At 30.3% G+C, this 12,396-nt stretch overlaps 1 protein-coding gene across 2 annotated transcripts in view; it reads right to left on the reverse strand.

Moving 5' to 3' along the window:
• Positions 1-11,881, reverse strand: part of LOC127180930 (FERM domain-containing protein 5) — a 148,074-nt gene extending 136,193 nt beyond the window's left edge. Inside the window, exon 1 of one of the 2 annotated variants that reach the window (XM_051135332.1) lies at positions 11,514-11,881. In XM_051135332.1, coding sequence (XP_050991289.1) covers positions 11,514-11,615 — 102 coding nt within the window. In that variant the 5' untranslated portion in view covers positions 11,616-11,881. The remainder of the gene's footprint in view (positions 1-11,513) is intronic. The other variant, XM_051135333.1, reaches the window with a different exon arrangement.
• Positions 11,882-12,396: the final 515 nt, after the last annotated feature.

The raw sequence follows: 12,396 nt of genomic DNA on the forward strand, positions 1-12,396 counted from the left end.
GCTTAATTAATTCATTAATTTTAAAAAATTAATTGAAAGGAAAGGAAAAAAGTCATATGAGGGGCATGGCTTATTTTATTATTTTTATTATAAACTAAACCTCATTATTATTTATTTTTATTTTATGATTAAATACTGTTTTCATGTATTATATTGTATTTACTTAAAATATTCAGTATAAATTCATGTAGTTTCATGTACTATTATGTTGTATTTACATAAAAATTCTTACAGTTAAAAAAAAGAATAACATACATTTAGAAAATATCCAATATAATATAATATAATATATTATATATTATAATATAAGCCATAGCTTATTTTATTATTTTTATTACACAAACTATACTTCATTATAATGGCTATTATTTTATGATTAAATATTATTGTCATGTGTTATATATTGTAAAAATCAAATAAAAATATTAAATTTAGTAAATATGTAAAATAATCAGTATTAATAATTTAATATGTTGGTGCCAATAGCCTCGTGGTTAGCGCGCCGACATGTAGCACCGTTGCGCTGCGAACGTCCCGAGTTTGAATGCCAAAAATAAATCTTAAAAAATAATTAATAAATAAATAAATAAATAAATAAAATATATATATACATTATACATTTAAAAAACATTAAAAACATACAGAAAATATGTAAAATATTCAGTATAAATATAATATAATATAATAATAAATATAATATAATGTAAAATAATATAATACACAAAAGGCTTATTTTATTTTTTATTATACAAACTAAACTTAAATTAGTTTGTATAAATTATGATTTATTATTATTTTATGATTTAATGTTGTTGTCATGTATTATATCGTAATTACACAAGTTTATCATTTTTTAATCGAAAATAAAATATATTAAGTAAATATGTAAAATAATCAGTATTAATAATATAATATAGTATAACATAATATAATATAATACAATATAATATATAATAATATGCCATGACTTATTTTGTTATTTTTATTAAGCAAGCTATACTTCTTTATGATTCATTATTTTATGATAACATTTTATTGTAATTAAATATTAAATATTATTGTAATTAAACGTTATTTAAATTAAATAAAATACATACAGTAATTATGCAAAATAAGCATTAATATATTATAATCATAACATATATTAATAATATAATATAATATCATATAATATATATTATTTTTATTAAGCAAGCTATACTTCATTATGATTCATTATTATTTTATGATAACACTTTATTGTAATTAAATATTAAATATTATTGAAATTAAACGTTATTTAAATTAAATAAAATACATACAGTAATTATGTAAAATAAGCGTTAATATATTATAATCATAACATATATTATAATCATAACATATAATATAATATAATGTAATATAATATAATATAATATATGCCATGGCTTATTTTATTATTTTTATTACAAAAACTATTAATTATTTCTTATTATTTTATTTTATTTTTTTATTATTTATTTATTAGGAATATTCGTAATATTATGAATTCCTTAATTGTCGAATTAATGCATCTTTGCAGCATAAAAGTCAATTTCTTTAACAAAAATCTTACTGACTGCAAACGTCTATACTATTCTATTCTATTATAGGGAACAAAAAAAATTACATTCATTTATAAACTAAACAAGGCAAAAAAAAACAACAAAAAAAACAACATGTATTAGAATTTCATTTGGGATCAGAGACTGTGCCTTGATTTTCTTCACAGACCCTGTAATAACCTCTCTAATTGTGCTTGAGTGATTCTAGAGGAGAGTACTTGCTGTTTGCATCCCAAACACACTCATGTTTTACACCGTGGGATCATTCACCTAGAAATAACACAGCATGTTCTGCCGCAAATGGCTGACACAACTCTAAAACTCCCTCTAAAGCGCAAGAACGCATCTCAAAAACATTTCCTCAACACATTTCATGGTTAGAAAGAGCAATATGGCAATGGGTTTCGGAGATGCATCTTCAGCACGGTTGAGTGCACTTGCAATTAGTGCTAATTAGAGTTCCGGGGTACAAAACACAAGAAATGATAAGCAGAGATGCCCGCGTGTCCTCACAGGAATATGAAGCCGGAAAGTCCACCAAGGAAGCAATTGAATAACACCTAGAAGCGTACATATTCTTCATGGCACAAATACTCCATTATTTGTGTTTGTGTTTCGAGGACAATTACATGTGTGTGCTAATTTACCATTCTCTTTCTCTCTCGTTCCCTCTCAACCCACTCGTAGAAACACGCTCTCGTCACGTTCTCACTGTTAACAGCAGCCTAGCCGCAGTTGTCTGTGCGCTTTTTCACTGTGACCTGTAGATGTGAGAAGCTTGTAAATTGCCTGTAATCACTGAGAACAACAGCGAGGGAGAGGGACGCAAAGTGCTGCAGCCTCAGTAAAATTCAAATTGCCTCTGCAAGGGCATCTTATGATGAGAACTCGCTCTTCCGTCAGATATAGAGAGACCATACATAATTCATACCGGCTGAACTTCTAGGGTCATCCTAGTCATCGCAAACTTTAAGTAAAAGACTGATGCAGGTCTGCTTTCATTTGTTTTTCACTGAGAAGATCTGAAGATTGAAGTGATCTCACAATCTCATTTATCACAATTCATTTTAGAATATAGTTGATAAAAGTATCAGACATGGACTTTATTCATTGTAGACGTAACATTTATTTCAAGGACAAAGTCCTTTACTAATTTTCACAATTAGTGCACTTTTTTTTCAGGAATATTTATATATAAAAAAAAAAAAAAAAAAAGAAAGAAAAGAAAAAATTACAAGTGACTGAAAATATACACTACCAGTCAAAAGTTTTTGAACAGTAAGATTTTTAATGTTTTTTAAAGAAGTCTCTTCTGCTCACCAAGCCTGCATTTATTTGATCCAATATTGTGAAATATTTTTACTATTTAAAAAAACTTTCTATTTTAATATATTTTAAAATGTAATTTATTCCTGTGATCAAAGCTAAATTTTCAGCATCATTACTCCAGTCTTTAGTGTCACATGATCCTTCGGAAATCATTCTAATTTGCTGATTTGCTGTTCAGGAAACAATTATTATTATTATTATTATTATTATTATTATTATTATTATTATTATTATCATCAATATTTAAAACGGTAGTAGATTTTTTTATTTTTCAGGATTCTTTGATGAATCGAAAGATCCAAAGATCAGCATTTATCTGAAACAGAAAGCTTTTATAATATTATAAACTGGGGGGGAACTGCAGAAATTAATACTTTTATTTAGCAAGGGTGCTTTAAATTGATCAAAAGTGGTGATAAAGAAATTTGCAATTGTACAAAAGATTTATATTTCAGATAAATGCTGTTCTTCTGAACTTGCTATTCATCAAAGAAACCTAAAAAAATTTTCTACTCGGCTGTTTTCAACATAATAATAATAATAATAATAACAACAATAATAATAACAATAAATGTTTTGTGAGCAGCAAATCAGAATATTAGAATGATTTTTGAAAGATCATGTGAATGATGCTAAAAATTCAGCTTTGAAATCACAGGAATACATTACATTTTAAAATATATTCAAATAGAATACAGTTATTTTAAATGTTAAAAACATTCCAAAATTTTACTGTTTTTGCTGTATTTGGATCAAATAAAAGCAGGCTTGGTGAGCAGAAGAGACTTCTTAAAAAAAAAAAAATTACAAATCTTTGTGCATAAAAACTTTTGACTGGTAGCGTAAAGGACAAAGTCATTTATATTCGCCAAATTTTCACGTTTTTTTTTGTCATCAGGAAATTTTTTAAAATTGACATTTTTAAACTTTTATATTATAAAGAACAAAGTCTTTTTTGTCGTCAGGAATTCTTTTAAATGTAATGTTTTGAAACTTTTTTTTTTTTTTTTTCAGTCATTTATACAAATGACTGTAAATATAAAAGATAAAGTCATTAGTGTACAACATTTTTTTTCTGTCATTAGGAATTCTTTTAAATTACATTTTTTTTATACATTTTTAAGCCTTATATAAACTTTTTACAAAGTCATTTATATGGCAAATTTTCACAATTATTGCCAAAAAATATTTTATTTTTATTTTTTTATTATCAGTAATTCTTTTAAATTAAAATTTTTTATCCTTTATATTTTCAGTCATTTATACAAATGTCTGAAAATATAAAGGACAAAGTCATTTCTATATGCCTAATTTTCACAATTAGTGCACTATTTATTTATTTATTTATTTATTTATTTACTTACTTATTTGTCATTAGGAATTATTTTAAATTTAAAATTTTCAACTTATACTTTCGATATTTTATATTCATACAAATGACTGAAAATATAAAAGACAAAGTGATTTCTATACACCAAATTTTCACAATTATTGCACAAACAGCTTTTTTTGTCATCAGGAATTTTTTTAAATTTAATTTTTAAAAATTCTATATTTTCAGTTATTTATACAAATATAACTGTATTTATAGTACACAACAATACAACTTACTAAACAAACATCAGGTTTATCTCTCACATTATTGTTATTAGCATGAAAAAAAATTACCCTGAATCTCATTTTTGTAAATGTCAAGTTTTTATGCAATCCAGCTAAAAAGACGTTTTAATGTTTGAAAATAAAGAAATTAAGATGTAAATATTAATGGTTTTATTTAGAAAATTACAATATATTATTATTTTGTTTAATATTTTTATTTAATAATAATCGCAATTCAAAATGAGGCATATGAGGCCCATTTTTGAACACAGACGTGAAAGTGCACCAAAACTTGAATTGTTATAATTCACAAACAAATACATTTTCTAATATGAATTTGAAGTACCATTTCCATGGTATTGCAAAGTCAGATTTTAAAATGGGTTTCAAAGGATGAATAAACTTTCAACTGATATATAATTTATGATAATTTCTAAAACAGAATTGGGAAAAAGGCATCGAAAAATAGCTTTTGGTGACAAAGGTCAGAACTCCTGTTACGACGTAGATATTTGAGGTGCACTCTTGCCATAAATTAATCTAATATAAAATATCTAATTTAAAATCAAATATCTATTTAGGAGTCTTAGACCTTTCCAACGATATAAGGTTTGTCATGATTAGGATTTAACTGTAATATAGCAAAGTAAACTTAGGCATCCCTCTGAGGGTTAAAGGTTAATATTTCAACATATTATGTTTACTTTTGGATAATAATTCTTTCAAATATAGCTATTTAAGTCATCTGTTGAACATTTCTGTATTTTTCATAGACTCTCTATAATCACAAAAATATGCATTGTCAGTTTTTTCCCCAATATTCTCTTATTTTGAAGTGTCACTGATTATTGTTATGGCACAAGGTGCTTTATTGTCATTTTTTAAATCTGACAACCCCAGTCACCATTCGCTTTCACTGTGTGGAAATGTTCTGATAGGTTTGACAGAAAACAAAAAAATGAAATGTTTTCGAAAAGACATGAGGATGAGTGAAAAAATGGTGAACTATCCCTTTAAATGCAGCCCGAGTTAAGCGAACGTGTAACATAAATAAACACATTACAAAGTTTGCATAGTCAGCGTTTCTGAGTTTCACATTCGCTGCAACGTGCTACACTTAACACATTTATCTGTGTCACACAGATTTCCACATATCACACCCTCAATTTCACAATCATTCAAAAACATGATAACATTTCAAAAGCACATTAGCGACATGTTAAGAGAACCAATTTTCCACCGAGCTGCTACGACACACGAACACTGTGTTTGCAGATTGTCAAACGAAACACACAAGCTAGGCCAATTCACAAGCAGGTCTGAAGCCACTGGGGAGCTTTAAAGGAAACTATCTGCTGGTGATGAAAGCACTTCCTGGAGGGACTGGATCTCAGCATAGTGGGAACAAGATATTTGGAGTAAAGTGAGGGAGTGAGGGAGAGAATAAAAAAGGGTGACCTAGTTCCGCCTTTCACTTGCTCCTTCCCCGGACTAGGTGTCCTGGAACCCCGAGGCCGAGCTGGCAGGCCTGAAACCAGTACATAGGGACCAGCGGAGGGCAGAACGGACGTTAAACAATGACTGTGCACTCTCAACCTCTGCTGCCCAAGCTAGTGAGTTTGGATTATTCCCTGGCCAGAGAGAGAGAGGGAGAGAGAGAGAGAGAGAGAGAGAGAGAGAGAGAGAGAGAGAGGGAGAAGAAAAAAAAAAACTGGCAGGCTGCTCTGTCACAGTCTCTCCTCCATTACGTCACCGTGCCAAACAACACAGCGCTGCTGCACACGGCACACCTGCTGCTGGCTGCACTGGACCGACTCCAGCTCCATATCAGCCCTGCTGCTCACCTCCCTGCCTGGCACTCTCTACAGACACGCACAGCCCGGCTACAATTAGCACTCACAAATACCACTGAATAACTTTGATTATTTACTTTAGAGTAGTGCTGATCTTTTCTAGAAAGCACAATAACGAGTTCTATAATACCAACATAGTTATGATATAATTTAATGAGAGCAAATGTGACGTACACATCCTAAATTCAGCATGTTGAATTTAGTTTGTAATAAAAAAAATCTCTATATTTTGCACAATTTTTATTTTAAATATTTGAAAACAGAGTACTTATTAATTGTAAGCTGTTAAATGGCCAATTGAGAAAATATTCATAACATAACATTACTAATAAAAACTATTTTTTACTGTAAAAAAACAAAAACAAAAACAAAAAGTTTTATAGGAAAAGATTATATGCTAAAGTAAACACCTGTTGACTGGTTACCCTATACAGTAAAAAACACTAAATACTGTTTTCTTTTTTTGTACTGTAATTACAAAATACATTTTGTTACATTTTTGCTGTTTAGCTGCATTATTTTTGTGTCATGTATGTAACCCTCATGGTGTTTTGGCTTTGTATCTATATGTGAACATTGGTTATGTTTTATGTACAGTACAGACCATTGTGAACTTTGATTCATCATGGCTTTCTGATTTACAACCTGTGTTATAATGGTGGTTATCAGTACAGTTTAAAGAAAAAATCTGGAAATTTAAGCTGCTTTATTAACTGATTTATTAATATAATATCTTTTATTGAAATATGCTGTTATAACTGTCACTGTAATTTCTTACAGTGAATTTCTGGAAACTACAGCTGCCAGTTTTTTACAAGTGGTGAATGATTTTGTGCTGTTGTTTATTAAAATGTTTAATTTTATAATAAATAATATTTGAATTTTATGATAAATTATATTTTATTTTATAATAAACATAATAGAGAAAGCTAGTGTTAGAGGGACTTTTTTATAAAATGACCCTGTAACACTAGAATTCTCCTTCTCTATTCTATTTCAATTCTATTTACTTGTTTTCTTTTCATCTATTTTAAAAAATGTCCCTCTAACACTAGCATTCTCAATTCTATTTCAATTCTATTTACTTGTTTTCTTTTTATTTATTATTAAAAAATGATCCTCTAACACTAGTGTTCTCTATTCTATTTCTTTTCTATTTACTTGTTTACTTTTTATTTATTATAAAAAATACCTTCTAACACTAGCGTTCTCTATTCTACTTCTATTCTATTTACTTGTTTTCTTTTTATCTATTATAAAAAATACCCTCTAACACTAGCGTTCTCTATTCTATTTCTATTCTATTTACTTGTTTTCTTTTTATCTATTATAAAAAATACCCTCTAATACTAGTATTCTCTATTCTTTTTTCTATTCTATTTACTTGTTTTCTTTTTATTATAAAAATGTTCCTCTAACACTAGCGTTCTCTATTCTATTTACTTTCTTTTTATTTATTATAAAAATAACCCTAATACTAGCATTCTCTCTTCTATTTCTATTCTATTTACTTGTTTTCTTTTTATTTATTATTAAAAATGTCCCGCTAACACCAGCATTCTCAGTTCTATTACAATTCTATTTGCTTGTTTGCTTTTTATTTATTATAAAAACCCTCTAACACTAGCATTCTCAATTTGATTTCAATTCTATTTACTTGTTTTCTTTTAATTTATTATAAAAACCCTCTAACAATAGTATTCTCAATTCTATTTCAATTCTATTTACTGGTTTTTTTTATTTATTATAAAAATGACCCTAATACTAGCATTCTCTCTTCTATTTCTATTCTATTTACTTGTTTTCTTTTTATTTATTATAAAAAACCCTCTAACACTAGCATTCTCCTCCTCAATTCTATTTCAATTCTATTTACTTGTTTTATTTTTATTATTAAAAATGTCCCGCTAACACTAGCATTCTCAGTTCTATTACAATTCTATTTGCTTTTTTGCTTTTTATTTATTATAAAAAACCCTCTAACACTAGCATTCTCAGTTCTATTACATTCTACTTGTTTTCTTTTTATTTATTATAAAAAACCCTCTAACACTAGCATTCTCAATTCGATTTCAATTCTATTTACTTGTTTTCTTTTAATTTATTATAAAAACCCTCTAACAATAGTATTCTCAATTCTATTTCAATTCTATTTACTAGTTTTTTTTATTATAAAAATGACCCTAATACTAGCATTCTCTCTTCTATTTCTATTCTATTTATTTGTTTTCTTTTTATTTATTATAAAAAACCCTCTAACACTAGCATTCTCAGTTCTATTACATTCTACTTGTTTTCTTTTTATTTATTATAAAAAACCCTCTAACACTAGCATTCTCAATTCGATTTCAATTCTATTTACTTGTTTTCTTTTAATTTATTATAAAAACCCTCTAACAATAGTATTCTCAATTCTATTTCAATTCTATTTACTAGTTTTTTTTATTATAAAAATGACCCTAATACTAGCATTCTCTCTTCTATTTCTATTCTATTTATTTGTTTTCTTTTTATTTATTATAAAAAACCCTCTAACACTAGCATTCTCCTCCTCAATTCTATTTCAATTCTATTTACTCGTTTTATTTTTATTATTAAAAATGTCCCGCTAACACTAGCATTTTCAGTTCTATTACAATTCTATTTACTTGTTTTCTTTTTATTTATTATAAAAAACCCTCTAACACTAGTATTCTCAATTCTGTTTACTTGTTTTCTTTTTATTTATTATAAAAAAGTATACTGCATGAGACTAACCGAGGCCACTTATTATTGCTCTAAGACTAGTACTCTCTATTCTTTTTCTATCTACTTATTTTCTTTTCATTTATTATAAAAAGTATACTGCATGAGACTAACCGAGACCACTTATAATTGCTCTTTTGTTGGCTTTGATTATTTCTATTGTCCTCATTTGTCGCTTTGGATATCTGCATCTGCTAAATGACTATACATAAATGTAAAATATTCTGTAGGACAAAAGTTTAATAACAGGTTTAAAGTAATGAATGACAGATCTTTATATTGTATCATCAAGTGTGGATATCCTGTCAATATCAAGTCATTCTGAGCAAACCGTATATTTCACTGTAAGCCAAGAAATGTCTTGAGACACGTATAAGTGCTGTACTGTCAGAATATGATTACTCAGCATTATCATCACGAAGACTGAAACACATTCCAACAAATTCTCTTCCATTTAACTTAAAACTTTTTGCGCTTGTACTGTTAAACCATCCCAACAGGCTTTTAAATATCAACAGGTCAACACAATGTAGAACTGTGGAAATAAAACAAAGACTCCTTCCTCATAAAGACAGTTTAAAGTCTTCACTCATGTGGCTCCTAAAAAAATCCTCTCTTTTTTCCTTCTTCTAATCCTCTCTAACACGCAATGATTGTCTTGATGTGTGGAAACCGTATGAAAGCCCTGAGGGAGTGCGTGTCATCTAGGAGCCACAGTCCTCTCAGACTTCTGAGGGCTGAGAAATAGGATGCTCTCAGATTGACTGTAATGGAAAGCGATCTGTGGGCTCCCGTTTCAATTCAAGCTACACATGAAACAAAGGCATCCTCAAAGAAAGACAAACAGCTGAATGCAGAAAAAAAAAATGCCAACCTGCACTCTGCTGTACGCCTGTGTTTTATTACATGTCTGTACGTCTGTGCGACAGTATATTATTGTTCTTTTTGCTTCATTTGAGGCAACAACAGTTAAAGTCCTAATTTTCCTTTTCATGAACGCAGTTAGTACAGCAGTTAAGATAGAGATTACAAAGTTTTAAATATGAATCTTTTTCTCACACAAACACATCACTTTAGAAAGCCTTTATTAACTCCCTAGAGCAGTGTGGAGTATTTTTAATGATGGATGAATGCACTTATTTGGACTTCAAAATTTCAACAACCATTCACTGGCATTATAAATCTTGGAAGAGCCAGATTTTTTAATATATCTTTGACTGTATTTGTCTGAAAGAAGAAAGTCAAATACACCTAGGATGGCTTGAGTAAATCATGGCATAATTTTAATTTTTGAGTGAATTATCCCTTTAATATAATAATTAGTAAACAATGTAAAAACAGGGAAAGCATGGTAATAAACTAAACCTTCTCCTAAAATATGAGTAAAGTTTAAATAAAATAAAATACATAAAATGGGGAAATTACTTTCAATGCTGGATTATTGAGAAACATCTACTAGTGACAATTGAAAAGAGTAAAATTGTTAGGCTTATGATGTAACCCTCCCTTCATCACGGAGTAACAGACCTCCCATAATCTGCCGGATTTCACACACTCCTGTACAGCCAGTGCTTAGCAGCCAGCCATCCATGCTGCTCTGCTAAACTGCTTGATTTACAAGTGCCCAAGGGGCAGTTTTGGAGACCAAAGCATACATTATTAATAGATGTGTAGTGTTGACATCACGCCAGAATCCATACAACACTTTCCCGCTTATGGAGCATTTCCAATACTATGACAATAAACTGTAAAGGGGACACGTGCATTGAATAAACTGATTCTCGGAAGTCAGTCCTGACGTGTTTACTACAGTCTACAGTCTCAGACATCCAATCCAAGAGGGATACAAGTGCCCATGCAAAAGAGGAATAAAATCTGTCATCCGTCATGCACAAAAGCTCTCCTTTGTGTTCCACAAATAAAAAAAGATAATAAACATACATGTTTGTAAATAATGACAGACTTTTAATTTGGGGTGCACTGTTCCTACACACCAAAATATCATCCTAGATGGTGCTAAAACATCTTGAACTCACCCATTATTGCTCCAAACATATTTGAGGTTGATGTTTTTTAAAAAACACAAAGCCATTTAAATCAACAAACCACATGCTAACTACAACATTTACATTCCAGTATAGCAGCAGCACTTCAGTGTTGTGTTCTGATTGATGGGAATCCAGCACATCAACGCAAAAACAAGCCCACTCCATCCAAAAACAACCTGAAACCAAACTGCTTTTACAAGCTAAGACTCTTCTGAATCAAAGGAGCGTTGCGGGGTTTTCTAAGGAGCTGATTTTAGGGGGGATGCTGCTGGCACCTGCTATTAAAACCCACTGCGCACGCTTCTCCCAGCCTGCAACAAAAGGTCTGCTGATGGCTGTTTTTCGGCAGCACAGGTGCCGCTGGTGAAACTGACCTGAATGGTGCAGGTATACTCCGTATCATCCAGCAGCCTGACCGTGCACATGAATTCTCGCTCCAGGTTTCTGACGCTGCCACTCATCAGCCGACTCAACATCTTCTCCGGGCACGATCGCTGCTCTGCGTCCGGGACCAGAACAAAAAGCTCAAGCAATGTCACATCGACCAAACTCTCCGGTCGCCCAGGTGAAGCGCGCTAACCGAAGCCGACAGCATCTTTATCCGATGACATGAACGCTGCAGATGTTCGGGCGAGTGTTTTATTTGCTGTTATTGCGAACAGGTTCCTCCAGCACGCATCCAGGTCCAGATTAAGTCGCTGTGGTTACGAGCAGACAGTAGCAGCCCGACTGTTGACCATTCACCGCTTGATATTTGAGCAAGGGGGCGGGACCACTGAGGCTGATTGACAGTCCTTCTAGCCAATGGTGGGGATCTCCAAATAAGGACGCGTTTGAAACGGACAATGAAAGATTGGGGTGCCGATGCGTATTTGGAGGTCATTGTTGTCCAATAAGATGCTGGACAAAGGTAGGAGTAAGGTTAGAAGGAATATTCTATACTCTTATTAATTTCCTGGAGCAGTATTTTTTTTCTTCATTTGGAAGTATGACCAGTCTTTGTTATGATTATCAAAAACAACATCAAAGAAGTATCTTACCAAATGTTGGGTAAGATTTGTCTGGCTAAACGAAAACATGTATCGAAAATGTATAAATAAAAATGCAACATTTACTAATGTGTTTAAATATTTATTCAAGATTCTTTTAAAATGATTTTGAAAGTTTTTTTTTGGGAGAACGTTTGTAGATGCAAGATTTTTTTTTCTTTTTTTCTTTTGTGGTCAACATTCTCACATTTTAATAAATTAATATATG

Source organism: Labeo rohita, chromosome 18, assembly GCF_022985175.1.
Source record: "Labeo rohita strain BAU-BD-2019 chromosome 18, IGBB_LRoh.1.0, whole genome shotgun sequence".
Taxonomy (NCBI): domain Eukaryota; kingdom Metazoa; phylum Chordata; class Actinopteri; order Cypriniformes; family Cyprinidae; genus Labeo; species Labeo rohita.